Consider the following 22,356-nt stretch of genomic DNA (forward strand, 5'->3'; position numbering starts at 1 on the left):
CATAAGGTTGAGAAATAATTAAAAAAAAATATGGGAAAATTAAAACCCATTTTGTCCCTATTCTCAAGAATCACTGTATTGAATAACTCAAGCTGTCCCACTGCTGTGACCTCTGACCTATGTGTGGAATAGAGGCTTTCAGCACAAGATTGGCCTGTCTAGTTTGAGAATGTGGCAGACGATGGACAGAGACGAGAGACAACAAAAAGAAGGGGTCAAAGAGGAGAAATGGAGACACAAAAGATTGAGACAGAGAAGAGAAACACAAAGTGCGAGGGAAAGGAAAGAAAAGAAAGACAATGAAAGTGAGTGAAAATGACTGACAGTCAGGTACGGAGTGAAGTCTGTAGCCACAAAGAAATCTGGGGAGAAAACCAACAGATAGTAATCTGAGTTTTCACTCTGAGCCACAGCTAACAGCTAGCAGCTACCCTGTCACCGCCGCCTAAACAAGCCCAGTGTTTTCATCTTCATATACACAACGTGGCACTCTGTCTTTTCTTCTGATGGAGATAAGATGTATAAATTATGAGCAGCTGACAAAGTCTACTCCAGCGCCCCCGGCGTCTCATCAATCACTAGCCTGTGTGTCAGCAGGTAACTGACGTGGCCCCCGGAGGCACAGCCCCCTCTTTAGGTGTGTGAGTGTTTTTTGTGTGCAAAAATGAGTGTTTGTTTCTGTGCAATTGAGCTTTTGCACTTGCCTGACTAACGTACCTGTGTACGCGCTATGCGAGCGGTTGTGTAAACAGCTGATGCAGTATTAACTCTATGCTGTAAGAAACAAAGAAATGGAATGAAACAAATGCAGCCCGCACACATTGGCCTGACAAAAAACAGCTCCTGTGTAAATGCGAGCTTAAGGTTCCACTGTTGTACCACAGGGAAATCTGAGGTATCGCTACACAGGTAAGACTCAATTAATTATTGAATATTGAATATTATCAGAAAGTTTACATTTAGCCCAGAAATGTTGTTCAGAAAGAAACACATACTTTAGACAGAGTCATTATACAGAGCGGCTGGATGTTAACAAATCGCTGTATCCGAGCACTATGTTGTGAAGTTGAGTGGAAGGAAAAAAGTCTGGTAGAGTAAGGTACAAAAGCAACAGGGAAAACTGTAGTCCACTAAAAAGTTTAGTAAAAATTCACAAGACCAGGATGGAGGCTAGAATTAAATCAAGGCTAGTTCATTTATACCAAACCTTTCATACACTGAACAATCCAAAATTATTTACAGTTCTTTGAAGGAAAGACAGAAAGAAAACAGAACATCGATACAAACACATTATGTAAAAGAACCAGATTTTAAAGGCTTCTACAAATGTTTTAAACAGGTCATGAGTCAGATTCTATGAGAGGCAACATACACACACACCCACACACACACACATGGAAGTACAAAAGACATGAGGTACAACCATTGCATTTCTTACATTTGCTAAACTGGTATCACTGTGCTTGATTTGCCAACTCTCCTCATATAAACACAATACAGAATCTGCGAGATAAAATCAATAGAAAGACGAGAGATGCCAGACTCATCAATGCAGACAAGAACAAGGTGACTTGGTCTCGTAGGACATGGAAACATTTTCAGTAGGAGTTTTTGAAATATAATGTGTGAACTAAATCCGCATTATGATTTTTGTTTGGTTTTCTTTTGAATTAAAAAAAAAAAAAGAAACAAACTTTTTCATGATATTCCAACAGATGGACCCATACAAATACATTTAATAAATCAGGATTTTATGGAAAAGTTCAACAACATTTTATTACAGAAATAAGGTCCTAATGAAACTGTTTCAGTATTGAAACCCATATTCTAATGAATTTGACTGTACAGGAATGGAAAATCTTAATGCAAGACAAAAGCTGAATGAGCTAGAATTACAATAACCATGAAATATGAATATGGTCAAACTAGGAGCCAGCCTGTTGGGTGGAGTACCACAGGCCTTGAAGATCTAGTGGCAGACCACCCAGAAAGTCTGCAGGTATCAACGGTTTTCCATGAAGCCTAGCTACACTTGCATACTTGACATGTTGAGCACCTACGGTTTTGAGTGTTGCCATGATACAATTAAATATAAATTATTCTTTTCCAGGGCACTGAAATCCAATTTAATTCATGGATATTATACAGCAAATGACAACAGATGTGTGTTTAACCTAACATAGCTAAAGTAAGCAACATAATTATATCTCGTGTCAGCAAATCAACATAATTACACGCTACAAGCCGTCAGCGCCTGATTTCATATCGTTCTCATTTTCAGGCAAATCAGAGTCTTATTTTTGAGGTTTTGAGTTAGATCCTAACTTAATTCCTATAATTATAGATTGTACTGTCCAAACAAAGCACATTACTCTGGGATTACTCACTGAGAGGTATTTTATTTTATTTTTTTAATGAATAGTAAGGGGTTCCACAAAACTACGTTACACAGCAGTTTGTCCATTTCTTAAAAGATAAATCTTGTTTTTGTTGCACGCAATGCTCAATTCCCATTCGAGGACTCATTTTCTGTGTCAAAAAAAAAAAAAAAAGAAATGAATACACTCACTGAAACATTCATTGCTTTTCAACTGTTTCAGTACATAATCTCAAACCACATCAGTGCAAAATTACACATTTGTGAAAGGACGGCCCAGAGCAGGTAGCATTTGCACGCTCTCACAATATTGATCTGCTGTCTTGAAGAGAAGTTCAAGAAGGAGAGAGCAAAGCAAAAAATTCTGACTCCCCACGGGGACAGGAGAAACAGCACATCTCACCACCAAAGAGCGGGGAGGGCTGTCATGTTTCGTGTGATGGGCTGAAAGACTAGATGTGGCCTGGAGCAGCGGCATATTCCATCCCCCTATAAACCAACTTCCAAAAGCAAACGGTTCCACCCCACAGAGAGGAAGCTGGGACAGTCAGACAAGAGGAGAGGGCAGACAGGTGTCAAGGAAGACTGACATCTATGACAGAGGGCACTATGAGACAAGCTGTAAAGATGAGCCGAGACATCGTGAACGGAGCACCAACATCGCACACCTCTTTTTTTTTTTTTTTAACAGGGGCTTCAATATTCCGATCTGACTGACATCTCATGAATTATGCACCATACACTATTAGAATAAGTTAGCCATCTCTGTTTCAATGACGCTACTGTTTTGAGAGAAGAAAAAGTCCTGAGACACATTATCTTTGAAAGCCCTTCTATAGAGAAAGGAAGAAGATGTCTGGAATTCAGCTGACAAAAAAAGCACTCAGTTGTCCTGAAATCTGAGGAGTCTGACAGGATGTGAGTCCATCTGATCCACAACTGTTTCAATATTTCTATACAGGGAGGGGGAAATACGGCACGGACATGCAGTTCCTCGCCCGTCTTTTTAGCACAGGTGTGATGAAAGCCAGAGCTGCTGCAGGTAAGCTACCTTCTCGCATTACCCTCGAAGAGGTTTGACAACAGACGTTCCCTGTAAGTGAGCAGACATTTAGTAAAATTATGCCAGATTCAGTGTGTCTATCCTTCATCTGAATAAAAGAAGCATAGCATGCAAGTCCAGTGGAAAGTTGTCAGGGCCATGAAGGTGTTAAGTGCTGCAAGGCTTAAGACCGATGCAATCTGCTAGGTTTCCATAGCTAGAAATGTTGTTGAACTAATTTTGTATAATTAACTGAACTTAATGTACTGCTTAATAATTAGGATTATCAAACAGAAATTATAAAATTTAGACCTACTCAAAGGTTTTATCAGAGAACACTAACAAATCATGTTGATAGAGAATACAAAGGAATAAAATCAAGGACGATCTGTCATCATACTAATCACTGGTATGCTGTAACCTAATTCCAGTCCTTCGCAGCTTGCCTCACCACGCCAACAAATAAAAGAAAAATGCTGTTTAAGTGTCACTTGACCCATCTGGCCTCATGCTGACCTCTGGGCAGCCCATCCTCTTTCACATATTTCCACTGCTGAATAAGCAAGTCTCTCTCTCTCCTCTTCTGTTTTAAACTAATTACCTCCGGTCATTTCTTCCACTAGACTTGTTGATGAATATCAAAATGATTTATCATTTTTATATATATTTTTTAAGACCTATTCAAAAGCCAAAGGTAAAAAAAAAAAAAAAAAGCAAACAAACAGGGGAAATCCTCTTTGCAGAAGACAATGATGGGTTGCTATTTGAACATGATTGCAGGTAAATGACAGGGTGTAATTATTAATAATGAAAATAATTTATTTTATTTATAATGCCCTTTATATCTTGAGATTTCAAAGGGCAAATTTGCACGGTGGTGACGGCAAGCTACTGGATCACCTAAAGTCCAGACTTAACCTGACAGAAATGTTTTAGAATCACCTTTAACCACAAACACGAGTGAATAAATTTCCTCAACATCTATGCAGAAGACTAGCAGTTATCACAAACACTTGATTGACAACTAAATAAATGTTATGCTCTGGGGCCAGTTACTCTACACATATTTGAAATATTTTGAAAAAAAAAAAAAAGAAAAGTTTTGTATTTAATCAGCTCATGGCTGAATGATATTATTATTTGTTACCATTTCTTAGCATGCAGATGTGACAAAAAAAAAAGAATAAATCTGTAATGATGGTAAAACACTCAATGTACAATGCACAATGCATTTGAAAATGTATCCCTAAAGTCTGAAGCATTTACTGTAATCCTGTGAACGCATGACTTTTTTTTTTTTTATCGCAGGTGAAAAGGTCACAAAAAGGGCTGGTTTCCTTCAACCTACAGTATTTGTCCCATCTTAGCCTCCAACCTAAACATGCTCAAGCTCTCATCATTGGTCTCTTCTCTTCCATCTCAGCTGTCTACCCACACACATGCATAAGCTACAAAGTTGCTACAGGTAGTCTTGACACACAGGTGTCAAGACTACCTGTCTTAACAGCGCACCCCTTGCATGACCTGCAGATAGCCCTCAGGGACATTAATTATAGAGTAGTCTGACTTGTTAAGAGGAGAGAGGCAGACAAGCAGAGAGACACACAGAGTGAGAGATAGAGAGGGAGTAGAGAAAGATAAATGTAGAGATGTTGTTACAGAGGCTGTCACCTCCTAATCATGTCATCCTGCACCACAGAAGCCAACCTGAGGGTTTTCTCTATCAGGTTTTCCATTCACAATCAGAGCCAGCAGGTGGTGGATGCACCATGAGATGTAGGAGGGCACTGTCCATTGATGTCTTGTTTTACCAAAGGGTTGTTTTAAAACTGAAAAAAGTAAATTTACCGTGGAGTTCAGATCCGGTTGGTTTGTGTCGGGAAAAACACCTGAAAACCGATTATGCTAAGCTGAAGTTCCTCAAGGCCGTGTTCAGAGCCCACTTTTTATTTACTCTGCTAACACAGAACTATGTATCCAAATATGAGAGGAAACAAATCACTAAGTTTGCGGATAACACCACAGTGGTAGGTTAGTTAAAACAATAAGGTTTTACCTGGTGTAAACAATTAAAGTACTAGAAAAATAAGATCTGGACTTCCTTTATGGTCAGACCACTCCAGCTAAATAGAGGAAAGGCCTGAGTTCCTTCTGAGGTTTCAACATTATGTGAGGGCATTTTGTTTCATTGTTTTGTTTGAAAGCCATGAGTTAAGTCAGAGAACAATCATGATGACCACTCAAAGCACTTTTTACACTAAAGTCAACTTGGGATCAAGTGCTTATAATCCTGTCATTTAAGCTGTGTTGTACCAAAATATTGGTTTTAGCTACTTAAAAAAATATTCAATTACCTCAATGTCATCAATTTCAGACACTGTTTAATTTGTTAGAATGTATTAAAACATAAAGTCATTGCAGTTGTACTTTATACAGATACATATTACTCAACAGATTGAGTAAAAGTACAATATTTCTTGTCACATTTCACAAAGCAAAATTCATGTATTATATAGAATCATTACACATAATGTGATATATTTCACATCTTTGTTTCTAGTCATTTTGATGATTGTGGGTTGCAGATTGTGAAAAAACAAAATTTAGTTTCAAAAATTAGAATACTGTGGAAAAGGTCATTATTGGAAACTCATGTTAACTCAAAACACCTGGAGATGTTTCCTGAGCCTTTAAATGGTCTCCTACATCAATATGTTACACAATAATAGGGAAGACTAGGGATGACACTAGTGAAAGCACATTGAGTGGTCAAAATGACTGGAAAAGTGCCATGCAAGTTCATTCCATTCCAGAAAATTGAGTGGAAGGAAGACATGTGGTAGGAAAAGGCGAACAACAGATCAGAGCAACAGAAATTTTCAAAAACATGACAAATTTGAAAGAAAAAACACAGGACAACCTGTGAATTTTGTCCAACTCCAGGATTAACTATATGCGAAGGGACAATGTCTATTTAATAAACTAACATAAATCTTCACATTTGTCACATTGTCATTGTCACATTTCAAGCAAATGTGACAATACATTGTAGTCAGTGCTCAAACATAACTTCTTTAGCCCCTAAATCAGCATCTACAATCTTTAGTTCTAGTTGATTCCAGAAACATTTAAAATGTCCTGCTCAGGAATATTTTACCTGTAACAAAACCAGAGCAACCATTTTTGAAATCCATGATAATATGACATTTCAGCATGTACTTTAAAGACTTTGTGTGGACAGCAGCATCTGGACAGGCACTCAACAACCACCATATGATCAGAGCGATCTGTCCCCACAAATCGAAACTCCTCTTGCTGTCCCCTGCGTGAGATAAGACAACTCGCAGCCATTTGTGTCTCTATTGCTTCGACAGCTCCCGTTTCTAATGGACCGAGCGCGATTTCACAAAACGCAAAATAGGAGGAGGTCAACGTGTTTGAAGGTTACCCCTGTCGGAGGGAATCAAAATAAATAACACTCAGGTGTGCTACTCTCTGTCAGCTGAGTGTCTTAATGATGCCGAGTTAACACATACTAAATAACAGCGTCTCCCTATGCACTGACAGCCTCAGAAATAATTGACCAGCATGCTCCAAACTGAGACGCAGTAGGCAGAGAATTCAATCCTGCAGCTGACAGAACCCATTGAGCATGTCACCAGATTTTGCATTATACACAAAGCAATGTCAGGTCAGGGATGCGGCCTCCTGCTAGTTATTTGCGATTGCATCTCTGAGGGTAAATTACCTGGCTCTCCATAATATGGTCTAGTTAACTAATTTCCTGACAGCAGCAGTCTCATGAAAAGGTCTTAGATTTACTCCTTGTCAAAAATATGAAGGACTGTTTCTTTCTTTTCCACCGGCTTCTCTCCAAACGTTTGGCACCTTCTCGACGAAGAGCTCATATTCAATTTCCTCACGCCAGACAAAGACATACATCTGAAAACGAACAAAAAGAAACATAACCTTATTATGTTTGAAGGCTACCAGCAGTATGTCATTTCATCCAGCTTCCACGGAACAAGAAAAAGAAATTTGCTGGAGGGCTTGTGCAGCAATGTAAGATAGTTCTGTACCTCCTTGTAAGTAAGCAGGGAAATCTATTATCCTGCTGACCTGTGCACCTCAACAAGTACACATATACGGAGCGTAGTGGCCTGTCATTTTGTTGCTACACATGTGTAAATCATTCTCGTTCTGTCAGAAGGCCGGCTCTGACAACAAAAAGCTCCCCTCGCCAACGGGGTCAGTGGGAAACCAAATCCCACACAGACAAAGAACAGTTTTACCTGCGAGAGCGCCGCCTGCCACTGACGGAGACGAACATGACAATAGCGCTGTGACGGCATGAAGACTGCCTTTAAGCTACGCTGCGTGGGGCAAACAATACGCACTCACACAGACTACCCCCTAACAGCTACCACCCACCGTGGAACCCGACGTCTGTTTTAAAGTTCATAATGCTCCGCCGCTGCCTGCCCACCCTTTCTTCTTCTCTCTCTCTCTATTTTTTTTTTTTTGTAACATGTAGCTATTCATCTGGACGATGCAGCCTATCATCGTCTCGGCAATGACAGTAGGTGGAAACGCTAGCTTTCATTACACAAAGTATAAATAGTGTAATCTATCAGCCCTGCCAATCAGAATGATTGATTATGGGCTGTCAGCGAGGAGAGTGACACATTAGAAAAAGTTTGGTTAACAATGCTTGTAGCTAGTGCAGGGCTGCTGCCACCCAGCCCAGTGATTAATGTGTTGTCAGTCTGTAATCGCACACCCACGCTTAATGAGGCAAGGATTTATCATCTTGCCGGAGTGGCAGATGTCAGGAGGAAAGGAATCCAAGTGACTGGAAACAATATACTTTTTTTCGAGCTTGTGTTTGACATGTCTGACAAGTTCTAAAAAACCCACAAAGGCAGCCTATGTAAGCACAAACTTCAGCGGTAGGGACTTTTTGCTCTCGTTCTGTCCTTTACTGCATGAAAGTCGCTGCTGCTGAAAGAAGACACCGTCAGCCCCCACTGCTAGCATAATGGATTAAAACTTCAGAGAAGAAAACACACCGAGGGACCTAAAAGTCCATTGCATCATGTTTCGGCAACTCAAAGAAAGAAAAAAAAAAAAGTGCAACTTCTATAAATGAATAGAAACTTCGGTTCAGTCCCTGTGTGGATCGTATCCCACTTCGTCTTTCATAAAATCAAGCGCTCGACTTCATTAACTTTTTAAATAGCACAACAACATCTGCATGCCGTAAACAGCAATGAGTTTACTTAAATTATCTGATAAAAATCTGAATGCAATTTAGAGGAACGCCGCCTTCAAAGTCAGATCCAAAGTACTGAAACAGTGATTAATGTTTACAGTCAACATCAACTAAAAGAAACAGGCGCAGAAATAACTTTTTTTTTGAGAGATTTAAAGTTATTGCAGCTTTGTGGTAAAACCCAGTGGAGTCATTTTTTTTTAGGCATGGAAAAGACTAAGCCAGCTGTCTCTCATTAGGACACAGCATCTTTCTGTCACCAAGAGAGCAAATGGGGAGGATTAGCGCTGATTGGATTAATAGACTGACATCCTGGGACACGATACCACTATGTGGTTGCTGAAATTATAATCTGAGAAGGCAGGCTGCATATTGCTTTGTTTTATTACATGTTTGAGATGTTTGTCAAGTGATGTAACGTTCGATACATAACGCTTATGTACAGGTATGGGCTGGTAACAAGAAACAGAATACCAAGTTTTTAAGGAGGTCTGCTTATAAGCAACCATTTTCATTTACTAATTTTTATTTCTCTTGCAAAATTTGAAAGAAAAACTCAATAGGAGTTTTGGAGTAAAAAAAAAAAAGTGGTTTTGAAACTTTGGGGAAAAAGTATGATACTCTGCACAAAGAGGTCTGATTACTTGAAATCCACAACTGATAGTTTCAATACCAATTATTGTAACTTTAAGCTTAAATTCAGTGAAATAACTTCAATGCCTGACTATTTTATTAGGAGCACTTATTCAATTGCTTTTAAACACAAATGGCCTATCAAATAGCGGTACTTTAATGCATTTATAAATGGGAAGTTTGCTGCAAGGGGTTCACAACCATTTTCTTTCAGCTAGTTCTTTCCTGTTTTGTGGCCAACCAGGGAGCTAAAACCCTTAGCCCATTCTTTTTTTTTTTTTTTTTTTAGATAAGAACAGTTTGTATTTGCAGTCAAATGGGAATATTTTTTGTTTTGGCCTTGGAGACCCTGATGTTTATTGCTTCCTTTCTGTTTGCTAAGTCTTGTCTGAAACCTTGAACTTAAGAAAATTAAATCACTGTTACTCTGAATTGGGTAAGGGTGTTCAGTAGTTTTAAGTTGTTGGTTGCCAGATTTGTTTTATACAATTTGTGTTGCAATCTAGACTTCCATTCGACATGCTTTCTAAAGTCCTTTAGAAAATGTTGAGCTACTGGGATTTTTACACACAATCATCTCTATGGCTTATAGAGAATGATAAGAAAAGGAAAAAAAAAAAAATCAGTTAGCAGAAGTTGTGTGACTGGAAATGCATTGATAATGTCAGAGGACAGAGAAAAATAGGCAGACTGGATGAAAGCAACACTAGTAGAATAACTACTCATTAACAAGTATGAAGAGTACCATGTCAGTATAGAAGTATGTTTGACCTTGAAAAAAATAGGCTGTTATAATAAATAGTAAATTGAATGAATTAACAGCACTTATATTGACCACTCAAAGTACTTTAGAGCCACTTTCACCCGTTCACTCACAAATCCAATCACAAATGGTTGTGATGGTGTTACAATGGTGTAGGGAATATTTGTGATGTGCCACAGCAGAAGCAGGAACACACCACTTGAGCAAAAATGGAGAAATAAAAACAATTACTATTTTTGCAGATTATGAGAAAATATGGATTTTCTTTTTTGCCAAATATACTAGCTGAAGTCTTTAAGAAACCACACCAAGCCGTTTCTGAGGTTTTGAATGGCAAAAATGTATGTTTGAATTATCAGAAGAAGGTTTGTTTAATCTATGCTTAAAAAAATGTAAACCAAGCATTAGTGAGGTGTTCCTCAATAAGGGGGGCAGTAAGTTTATGCTTTTTGTTAGCTAAATAGAACTTTGTCAATTGAGATTTGTTCTTTCACACTAAATGATGGTTTAATTTTAATTTCTTAAATAATCCAATTTAAGCTAGTTATGCAAGCAGAATTTCTCACATGGTCTCCCAAGGAAGGTCTGGGGAGAAATGTCTTAAAATAGCTAATTTCCCATTTGCTTTCTATAGGTATGTAGATTTGAATTATTATTATGAATATTTAGGACATAAGATTTAGATTGTTAAATGTAAAACCTTTTGGAAAGCCCTCCAACAGTAAATATCAATATTAGATTGTTTTTATACAGGTAGGACTGATTGTTGCGTTTATGTTTTCTATATATACGTTTCGATGGTTCAGGTTATAACAAAACGTAAATACTCAAATCCACAGGAACAATCAAACTTAAGTCCAGCAGATCATGGCTAACGTGTAAACAGATCTGCTTAAAGGGAACTTGTACAATTCAGAAATTACTGCAGATCAAGGGTTTTCCAGGAGAGATTGTTTTAAAGATTTTGCCAATTGCAGGTATTATCAGAGTCATAACACTTTATGGTGACTTGCATCATATAGAATTAGAATACAGTCGAGTGATTGATGACATGATTTATCATGGTTTATAGAAATATCATGCCAAAACGGACAAGGGAGGCGCGTCCACTGCAGCACTGGCCTGCATTTTGATAGGCCTTAAACTGCACAGCTAAACACAATAGAGAAGCAAACAACAACTACACCGCAGAGGCGGTCCTTCTTTGTGCCAGATGCCAGAAGGAGGGAAGTAAAATCTATCTACGCAAGCGGTGCAACTGCAGTGTCTCATAAAAGCATTCACGTGTTTGTTTTTTAATATACTGTATAGCCAAAATCATGAATAGCGCATAGTATTTTTGTTCAAACGAGTAACACAACACTCAGGTCATGCACTCCAAGCGTCAAAGCTCTGAAGGAGGCGATAAATCAATATTGGCACTGTTACTTACAATTAATTGTGCTTTAAAGTTTTACAGAGTGTCTATGGTGTGTACAGCGAGGATGATTTATGTGGACAGTGTGAGTCACTCCCTTTAATTGCTGTTGTTTTCCCAGCTTATAACCTTTGCACGAACTCTGAGAATGAACTACTCTGAACAGAGCTCAAAGTGCTTATCCAAACTCCAGACAAAGAAGTTTAAGAGCATGAAATTAGTTACATGGAAATATTCACAAGGAGGCATATCCAGCTCACTCAGATACTGAGAGACAAATACACGGAGCTAAGTGAATGTACTTGTGTCTCCTTGGAAATGTCTCACACAAACACTCCTGCATAAAATAAACACGTCCAAACAATTATGAACAGTTGTTTTGACATTTTGGGATATGTTGTCACTAAAACGCACACAGCAAAAGCATTTCAAGTGTTGCAAATAACAAATAGGAGATTTTGTGTGATAAGGAACCGGATCAAATACTCCCAAGTCCATGTATTTGTCCACACATAGGAATGAGACACTGAAGAGTGGATATTTTTATTCAGAACCTGTGTTAATCTGGGTCTATATGGATACAGTGTCATGCAGACAAATTTGAAACCCTTGACCCTTTCCACATTTGACCTCATTACAATTAAGCCCAAATTATTATTATTTTTTTTTATTTTTTTACCTCTGGGAGATTTAGGATTAAAACAATCATTTTAATTTTACTGACAAGTGATTTCTGACTTGAAGTAATATTAATGTTTTAAGATGTCCCAGCTAAATGTTATGGATAAAATGTGGAGAGAGCTAAAAATATTAGGGCTATGACAAGGAGGCTGTCCTCAACCTCAATGATTTGGAGCTCATCAACAAACACAAACCATCACATAAGTTGGCCAATATAATGTCTACATAGAAGCCAATGTAAGTTGTTTTATTTAACACCATTTAACATGTTTGTATGCTATTTCTAGAAAAATGTTAATGACAATTGTATATTATTTTAGAACTGACACTTTGTGTCTCATTGTATTTGAGAGATGTGTGTCTCATTTCATATCTGAAGCAAACTTCTTGCTTGAATGAAAACAAATCTAAAAGTATTCACACCTCGGGGAATTTAAAATGATCAACCCTTTCCCACCCTCCACCACAAAAAGGCATTTTCTTGAAGCTCTATATAGTGGACAAAAACAAAGTAAAGATTAGCTTTAACTTGTACACTCTAGAAATCTAAACATTAAGGAGGAGAAACTTGGAAATTGGAAAAGTTATGTAAGGTACTCAGAAAAGACTTGGATTAATAGTCCTCTGATCAGATGAGAACAAAATCTGTTTTTGGCCTGTGTGAAATTTATTTGTGACAGGAAAATAACACTTCATGGACCATGGTGAAACATAGTGGTGTCAGTGTAATTGCGTGGGGATGCTTTTCTTCAGCAGGAATAGAGAAGCTCACCAGAGTTTGTCATTTAATAGACGGAAGCTAAACGAAGCACAATCCCGGACAAAAACTGTTACAGGTTTCAAAAAACGTGAGACTCTGGTGGTGCTTGACCTTCCAGCAGAACAGCAATTCTAGACATACAGCGAGCACCAATGAAATGGCTTGGATCAAATCACTGTTTCTGTAGAATGACCCAGACAAAGTTCAGGTTACAATGTGATGAAATACAAAGGAGTTTGAGGAGTATGTATACCTTTGTAAGGCACTGTAATAGCTCTTACAAGTCTAAAACCTAGCAGAGAGTGGGAGGGGTAATAAACTTTCTTCCCCAGCAATTTGTTTGGTTATTTTCCCTTCCCCTGGTGACAACCATATTCTTTGAGTTTCCTCTGAGGAAACATTTGTTCAGTAAAATGATTCAGTGAACCCACTGAAGGCACATTCACAAAGAGCTATATTGCATGCTGTTTGTTATGTTTGAGAGCTTCGGGGAACCCATAACTCTCAAGACCAGAGATGAACGTGGCAACATACTTCACTGGGTGCATTTCAGGAAGGAAAAATAACAGAGCAAAAGGCCTTCTCTTCTGTCAGGTTTGTTTTGAAAAAGACAAAAGAAAAACAAGAAAAGAAAAGGGAAAAAAAAAACACAATTACAAATAACATAATGCACAGTCACGGCCCTGAAACTAGTCACAGTCGATCGATGATTTGAATGGCTTTCCTACAGTGAAAACTTTAAATGAACCCCTGTGTGCTGTGGAGTAAAACAGGTTAGTGTCTGGAGAGGAAAAAACTGAACTGAAAAGATCCACTTGAAGACTTTCCTGGACCTGTCACTGTCAATTCCCTTGAAGAACCGTTTACCCTGTGTGCAGATACTCATGGGACCCAGGAGCTGGCCAAGGCTTCCTGCAATGCCGTCTGTTTTACATTACAGGCAGAAAAAGAGAGATCTTCATGCTTGAAAATCAAACCAAATACCTCATCCAAGCAAAATCTAAGTGACTTCTGGGAACATTTGTACCTGCTGACGTAGCCACCAAGAAGTCCTTAATGTTAGGTAGAAGGACCCAGGATTTACTTAATTCACTGTGAAACATTCTGTTTAATAGAGTAAATGTTCTTTTTTTTCTGCTAGTTGCGTTGTCTATGTACGTTTCTTTTTGCAGGGCTTAGGATGTGAAAACAGAACGTGCCGTAACAGTGTTTTGATAGACATGGCCAGTTTAACCCAAAGATTTGACAGCATAATGCGGGCTCCATGGCAAAAAGGAAGGAGTGAGGGAGCCAAAAAGTACCACATGTATTTTCCAAAAGCAGACCAGCACGGTTTAAATAGCTCTACGTGGTTTAACGCCATCTCATTCCATGACCTCTAAGTCCTCAAAGAGAATTATCACATTATAACATTCCAACACGCCCAAATTCCCAAAATACAGCTCTAGGCTTTTCCCGTCTGACTCTGTTTAGTGTTGCGGTTTTTGGAAAAGACTTCAATCGTCACTGCTGTTATTCTGTTTACTTCAGGTATTTATATATTTTCCTGCCTTTGTCTTGTCATTTTGTTTTTGTTTTGGTCATGCTGCTTAGCAATTTATGCAGAGAAATGCAGCATAACAAATGGGAAATAGAAAAAACAAAAAATCTTACCTTTTTTTCAACCTGAAGCACAAGAGAGATAATATTACAAAATAAATTATTTTAATGCTATTTAAAGCATAAAGGAACAGAACACCTTCTTAAAGAAAGTAAAATCATTTAGATTTTGGTAATAACGTGATGTCTCTTTTCTGTGCTCTGACAATTCATGTTTGCAAAGAAGTTTAGAAAATGTGAAAATAGGGATTCTAATGTGAGATCTTACAATATTAGAAAAAAAAAAAAAACTATGATTAGCATTGGACTGCAGTTGCCATCAACATCCAGTTGAAAAAACACTGGAGAAGCCATAATCACATTAAAATTATTTTCGGCAGCATTTTTCTAATAAAGTACTTCCAGTTCTTAACGAGAGCTGGTTCAATAGCCAGTTCTCAACTGGTTCTTTGAAAGAGTTGGTTTGGTTTTTCAGTTTTGAGCCACTTCATTACACAACTTTAGATGCAGCGTAATAAATTAAATGTTCCTCTCAGATTTACAATCAATTGTAGCACACAGAGAGAGTTTAGCTACAAAAATCACACTATTTATCCCAGTATCTCTCCAAATGCATTCCAGAGCATCACAGTCTGTTTATATTAGTGTAGTTTTAACCCCTTAACTGCCACCCTCAAAGTGCTTATGTGAGTGAAACCAGTGTCCTCATGACGATTCAGGAGTTTTAATCATTTTCCTGCCTTTGTCTTGTCAAAGGCAGGCATTACATTTGTGAACAAATTACATGTTCACAAATGTAATTTGTGAACATTTTACAATCTCAACTGGATAATCTCTGATAAATACCAGAAACCGTAAACTACAGGATTTATACAAAACATTTAGAGCAAAATTAGTAACCCCACCTGGTGAAATTAAAAGTTCAACGGCTTCTTACAAAGTCTAAGGAAATAGACTTAGACTTTGTAATGAGAGTCTTTTTTTAAAGACTCTCATTACTAAAATGTATGCATTACACATGAATTACAAAAAAATAGTAAGTTAGTTTCCTGGTAAGCTCTGGATTGAATTTAAGATTTCCATTCTCACAGAGAAGATGAGAGACATTTAGCTTGTGTGAAGATATTAGTAATTTTCATAATAAATTGAATTTGCCTGCATGCTATTACATCGACGACCGAAATGAAATGAAATGTCTTTGTGAAATTATTTGGACTGATTTGATTATATATGTATTTAAATCAATAGGAGCTGTTCATCTTCAATCCTTTGAGATAACATGTGAAGTGATTTATAAATAAACTGAATTACACAGATTTTATTAAAGGTTATTTAAAACACAGCTTGTGGTTTCTGAAACCTTTTCTCCATTAGCGAAAAAAACAAAACAAAAAAAAACAAATAAAAACAAATGAACTTCTTAATTTTCTCAAAAGCATTGTTTTATCTTGAGAGGTTTCATTACCATCCTATGTGACTCTAAGACATATATCTTAGAGGCCTCTTAATTTTTTGGTGCTAATTCTGCATTTCTCACAAACAACCTTTTGCGCCGGTTTCATTTTTCCTGGAAACTGGTTTTTGGCTGTCTGGTTTTGATTTAGCCGACATGGAAAACATTGTGAATGCATGAAAAGCTATGCTGTTCCGATTGTGCTAAGGACCATAACTGTTTTATCAGAGCCATGTGGCATCGCTCACTGCCATGCCACAATGGTATGATTAAGAAAAGAATAAGGGAGAGAGAGTTTAAACTGTGGTCACATTTAACTTCGATATGACTCAAGAGAGGTCCTGGAAGTTAGCCACAATCTCTTTTCCAAAACATACATCAACCAATGAGAATGATGTGATAGAAGGGGCCTTTTCTGTTAATTTCTGCTGTCAGGAGTTGGCATCTATCACTAACACTCCTAGAGTTGCTGCTGTATCTCTGTTTTAGATTTACTGTATTTGTGCTGCTTGCAGCAAGACGAACTATGAAAAGGAGCCAGAAAAAAAAAAAAACTATAACAGAAAATCAAAAGGAAAAACTAACTTTTAGGCTTTGTCTATTGTGAAGTATTTTAATAAATAATCTTCATTGTTCTTAATATTTTCTTCTTTGATACTTGGCCTAATTGAGACTTAAATTTGAATGCATGCAGCAAAGAGACAGCTAATTACCATTCTTTGTAATAAAGCTAATGACAGAGACTGTACTGTTAGCAGCGTCTTGCCGTAGCCGACATAAAAGGAAACATGAGTATCTAATTATGCCATCATCTTCCCTGTTCGTGCTGTAAACGCTTCTCTAATTGGTGGCCTGCAACATCGGTCATCTTATGAAGAACTCCGATGATATAGACAGCTGAAGCCGGGACGTTTGCGAGACTCGTCGACTCTGGTATAGCTGAAACATAAAGCTGAGGAAACAATATAGGGAAATCCCAGAATCCCAAACTGGAATGAATCCAAAAACAGTTTCCACTCTGTGTAGCCCGACTTTTACGATACTAATGAGGAATTAGGAAAAAGAAGATCAGGAATATGCTCCAGTGCACAAATTACAGCACAATGTTAAGTAGACCCTTTTTTATATGAAAGCTGTAAACTTTTACTTTACATAAGGAATAAATAATCACACACAGCTGGTTCAAAGGCACCAAGACACAAAAACACATCATGTCAGCTAGAATCTGTGATTATCTCTCCTTTCATCTACAGCTGCGGCGACAAAGCCAAGCATTTCTTTTTTACTGACAAGCTATGTAAATACAATCTTAAAAGTGACTTTACCCTGCCAAACAGCATTGTAGAGGTCCTTTCTATTCTTTTCATATAAAGTGAGTGATCAGTGTTTTCACTCTGCTTTTCTCCATCTACCAAACACGGCAGTCTGAGGTTAAATTATTTCAATGTTTTGCTTTCCCGCTTGCCACTCGCATGGAGGATCAAAAACAAAGCATAGCACGGAGTGACACTCAAAGAGTACACTATCGTAGCTTATTATCTAAAACAATGAATATATTGTTTTCCTCATGTTTTTTTTAAAACCAACATCGACTCACATGCTTCTTATTTGTCACAAGAAGCTTTTGGCTGTACTCTAACTCTCTGTGTGTGTGCGTGTGTGTGTGTGTGTGTGGGCGTTGTGTGTGTGTGAGAGAGAGCCTCAGAGACCCTAAGACTAAACTGTAAATATTTAATGACTTTACAATTACATTCAATCCAATCTGGGTAGGAGATGTGCCTTTAAATAGGTTGTTACAAAGGGTAGAGTAGAAATACAAATGAACATCTTGAAGTCTAATTAGTCTTTGGTTCTCAAAACAAGAGAGCGACCAACAAATGTATGGGGTTTGAGATAATTAAGCGATTGTGCAGAGAGTGTACATGAGCTGTCACTTCAATCGGCAGACACGTCACACTAGGCAACACAAGTGTGACCGGACAGCCGCCCGTCGCCTTTGATCTGGGTTCATGCATACGGAATCAGGTCAGGCTGTGGCCACATGCACTTTCATGCACATTTATAGAAGAGCACAAGCAAAACTCACATACAGGAACTTTCCAAAAACAAAGGTTTATGTCAGTTTTTATTTATTTTTTTTGTCAAAAAATGACTTAGGCCATTATTTTAGGAAAGTCTAGGAAAGACAAAATACAACTTTAACTTTAGATAATAAATATCATGTCCAAAGAGTCGAAACAACAAAATCTCAGCAAATGGAAACTGACAATCACACCAAAACAGGAAGGAAGGAAGGATACCGCAATACAATAAAAAGGTGAGCACAATTAATTCAATGCTACTACTAAAACAAGTGAAAAGAAATGAAGACCAGGATAACTTACTGCTTCCGACTTTGGCTTCATCACTTTCATGAACGCCCCTCTGGCCTGTGCCTCCATCAGTTCTTTTTTTGTTACTTTTCTGGAGTCCAGAAACTTCAGCTGGGGCAATTTGTAAAGTACAAAGTACCTGTAAGACAATTAAAAAAAAATAAAAATAAAAAAAACAAAAAAAAATCTGCTTTATTAGACTACTTTCAAAAAAAAAAAAAAAGGTCATGTAGAGCATGCAGCAGAAACCTAGGGAAGAGAGGATTTTGGTCAGGGCTCAACAATATTAGAAAATCTTGCAGTGGTGATAGTACACATGCATATTCTGATGATGATGTCAATAGCAATGTATTACTGCTTTATTCTTTATTATCTTTCTCGTCTGTGCTTCCATCACTGTGACCCTTAGTATTGTAAGCAATGTTATTTGTTTTTGGTATGAACTCCTGCTGCCATGGGACTTTGTCCCACTGGTTAAATCAGCACAAAAAGTACAAGATGACAACATTTGGACTAGATCAGTCAATACTTTTTGCATTCTAAACAATCTTTTGAAAACTGAATATCGCACACACCAATGTAATGATGAAAATATATCATGCAACCCTGGTGCAGTTGTGTATCTTCAAGACAAGAAAAACTAGTCAGAATTCATTAGAAAATTAGCATAGTTTAAAATAGGAAAATATGTTAAATGCTCAGAGACTTTAAATTGGGAGGTTCACCTTTCAGCAGATTAAAGGCACTAAAAAAAGTCCACAATGAAATAGTTTAGATCAAGCCATGCAAATGTATAGGAATGACCAATGTATGAATCCAGAAAAGACATACAGTAAAAGCCTTGCAACTTTTAATGCAAACTTTTGTTAAGCCCTTCAAAACTGTGTGAAAAATGTGTAAAAGTTCAAGGGGTCTACATTATTTTCGATGCTGTAGGAGTCACTACAATCGCAACATAAATTCTAATATTATATTCTAATATTAAGAAAAACCTGAAAAGAAGCGGGCTTAATGGAGATGCAGATTAAGTGGTGATCTATCCATGAATGCAATAACCTTCAAAGCTGATAAGAACATACTAGATCAATGGCACAGAAGGAGATACAACCTGTGCAAGAGCTGTCATTCTTGCTGCATCATGGATACCTCTCTAAGCTTTCAGACACACTCCATCTTTCATTGGGAGGGAGAGAAACGTCAAAAGATAATGGCTAGAATACACAGATGACAACAGATCCTTTCACTGGCAGGCAGGGTTAGAGGAACCAGTATGTCAGGGCTGAGCTGGTAGTCCGAAAGGACACACATCCACCACCTAAAGTGGAGGGTGAGAAAGGACGGGGAATATGGGTCGAGACAAGACCTGTGTGTGTGTGAGGGATTGTGACAAATTGATGATGGCAATGGCGATGAAGGGAGATGGCAAAGCCTGTGTCAACTTTTCAACACCTGAGGATAATGAGGAGGGATGCAGGAATCAGACTGGGAACGTTCAATATCGACATGCAAATTAAGGAAGAAAAGAAATATTACATAGACGTAATAAAGAAAATTACAATACTTCCTATCTAGAAAACACACTAGGGAATCCTTTACAGTCCAACTCTGATGACAGGTTAAAATAACCTTCTTATAATCCCTTAACAAGAAACCCCTTTACAAGAAACAAGAAGCTTTATTTCTTCTGATAATAACGCTAACACTCAAATCCAGGAGGCCTCCATCCCAGCCTGTGTCCCTCTGCATGCAAAAGGACTTTGTTCTGGGCATTTCCATGATCAAAGGTGAAGATGCCCTTGGGATACACACAGGGAGGTTATTCTCCATAGGAAACCTGCCATCATAGGGTCAGAACAGATGACAAGGCTCTGTCAACCAGTGGTGATATTAATGATTCAACCCCAACCACTGAGGGAGGATAAGAAAGCAAAGGAGACGCAGGGGGTAGCATGGAGGGTGGGTAGGGCTGTGGTGGTGTTGCTTGACTAGTAAAGGACCAGATGTAGTTTATTTAGCAGTCCAAAATATATATATATATATATATATATATATATATATATATATATATATATATATATATATATATATATATATATATATATATATATAATATAAATTGTGACTTTATTAATTCAAAAAGAGTGTGTTAGCTTGTTGACTTTCACTCAGTGCTTAATAACACAACTGATGTTGAAGTTACTTAAAATGTGTTTGATCAATTACCTCACAACTCTAGGATTTGATGCAAATTCTGTCTAATGTGAAGAAATGCAAATAATGGTAATATATATATTTTTTAAATTCAGTTAAAAGACACTTTGGGTAATCATTACTCAGCAGCACTTATAGCATTTCATAAAAATGAGTACAAAGCACAGTTGGTGGTTGAGACGCCTCAAACTCCGCTTTCATGTGCCACGACAGCAGATTGTTCAAACTGATAATTCTCCACAGGGTAAAGGGGTGAATGTCAGAGAAATTTTGTTTATTTATGTACATCATGGACTCAAAGAGAAAACAAGTTGGATTAACATCTGTTGTCACTTTTCCATGTGCCTAAAATTGTCAGTGATCATTCACAGGCTTGCTCAACAGAATGGAGAGATTTTTGAAACCACAACATGGGGGAATGGAAAACGGTGTTAGTTTAGTTGCTACACTGAGAAACAGCTGGTGAGACAATTCAGATAGTCTTTTTTTTTAATCTAGATTGGCTAAACCTATGAAAACATGATTTTTTTTACCTGATCTGTACACGCCAAAATTGCTTGAACAGGTCTTGTTAACCACAGCATTTCAAAGTGGAAGTGGATACTGACTGGGAAGGGCTTGCAGATAGCCATTGTTTAACATCACACAGAGTTTAAAAATGAAATCATGACGCAGAAAAAAATGCAGTAAGTTGCTTGAAAGGAGGGATTTAAAGTACTACATCTAGCAGACTTCCACGCATTCTCATCATTTTGCTCCTTCTGTATTTTTTATTTTACTCGTTTTAATTTTGTACTCAACTTTTTTTTTTTCATATGACAAGGTGCCATCAGGGTTGAACGACAAAAAATATTGCGATGATGATGATGATGATGAAATAAAAACACTTAAAACCACAACCATGAATACAATGGGTTGTAGCATTTCTGTATGCAGAATATAGTCCTTCAAAAATATTAATAATCAGAATGGAAATTATCAAGCTGAATTTATTTTATCATGCAATTAATTAATTAATCGCTTATTGTGACAAGTTTACATAATACAATAAGCAATATGTGCTTATTTTATTCTCTTCTTTCTTTTTGTTGTTAACATTTGCAGCCACAAGACTCTGTCCAACAGGCTAAAAATTACATTAAAATTTAAAATGCAAGTTCATAATACCTTGAACATATTAGCCAGCAATTATTGCATTCCAAACACCCCTTTGTGATATAAATATTCCATACTGTAATATTGCGATAACCATATATTCCTGTATATTGTGCAGCCCATCAGCCATTTAGATGATACTTCGTATTTATCTTGTGAAGTTTTTTAATTTTTTTTTTTATTTTGTGGAATTAGCCAAGAGTGTACTCAGATACCAGAAAGTGTGAAGGAATTGAAGCAAAGTTGCTGAGTTCAGGTTGCTTCTTTTGAGTTTTTATTCATGCCATCACTCAGGAAACAGGCCAGAATCAGAGTTAAAGGATACACACATTGATTGCTTGAAGAATTTTTTTTTTATTCAAATTTTAGCAGGATACATTTATTGTATAAGAACAGGATATTTAATTCCTGTTCTTATACAAAAACTTGTCCTCCACACTCTACCTTCCTTACCAATATCCCCTGCATATTTTGCTTCCGTTTGACTTCTGTGCCTTGTACCTTAACTTCCTCTGGTGACACGAAACCTACACTCTCAGGTCTGTTTTTCCAGTCACATATCTTATTTTCTCTTATTTGAAGCAATAATGTGACTGTTCAATCACTTGTTTTTTGGGAATG

At 37.5% G+C, this 22,356-nt stretch overlaps 1 protein-coding gene across 2 annotated transcripts in view; it reads right to left on the reverse strand.

Moving 5' to 3' along the window:
• The window catches only part of lrmda (leucine rich melanocyte differentiation associated), a 243,575-nt gene that overhangs the window by 55,164 nt on the left and 166,055 nt on the right, over positions 1-22,356 (reverse strand). Inside the window, exons 5-6 of one of the 2 annotated variants that reach the window (XM_016667922.1) lie at positions 18,382-18,508; positions 7,189-7,361 (exon numbers count right to left, since the gene is read on the reverse strand). In XM_016667922.1, coding sequence (XP_016523408.1) covers positions 7,248-7,361; positions 18,382-18,508 — 241 coding nt within the window. In that variant the 3' untranslated portion in view covers positions 7,189-7,247. Of the gene's footprint in view, positions 1-7,188; positions 7,362-18,381; positions 18,509-22,356 lie in introns of those variants that run through there. The other variant, XM_007545263.2, reaches the window with a different exon arrangement.

This window comes from Poecilia formosa, unplaced genomic scaffold, assembly GCF_000485575.1.
Source record: "Poecilia formosa unplaced genomic scaffold, Poecilia_formosa-5.1.2 Scaffold12, whole genome shotgun sequence".
Taxonomy (NCBI): Eukaryota; Metazoa; Chordata; class Actinopteri; order Cyprinodontiformes; family Poeciliidae; genus Poecilia; species Poecilia formosa.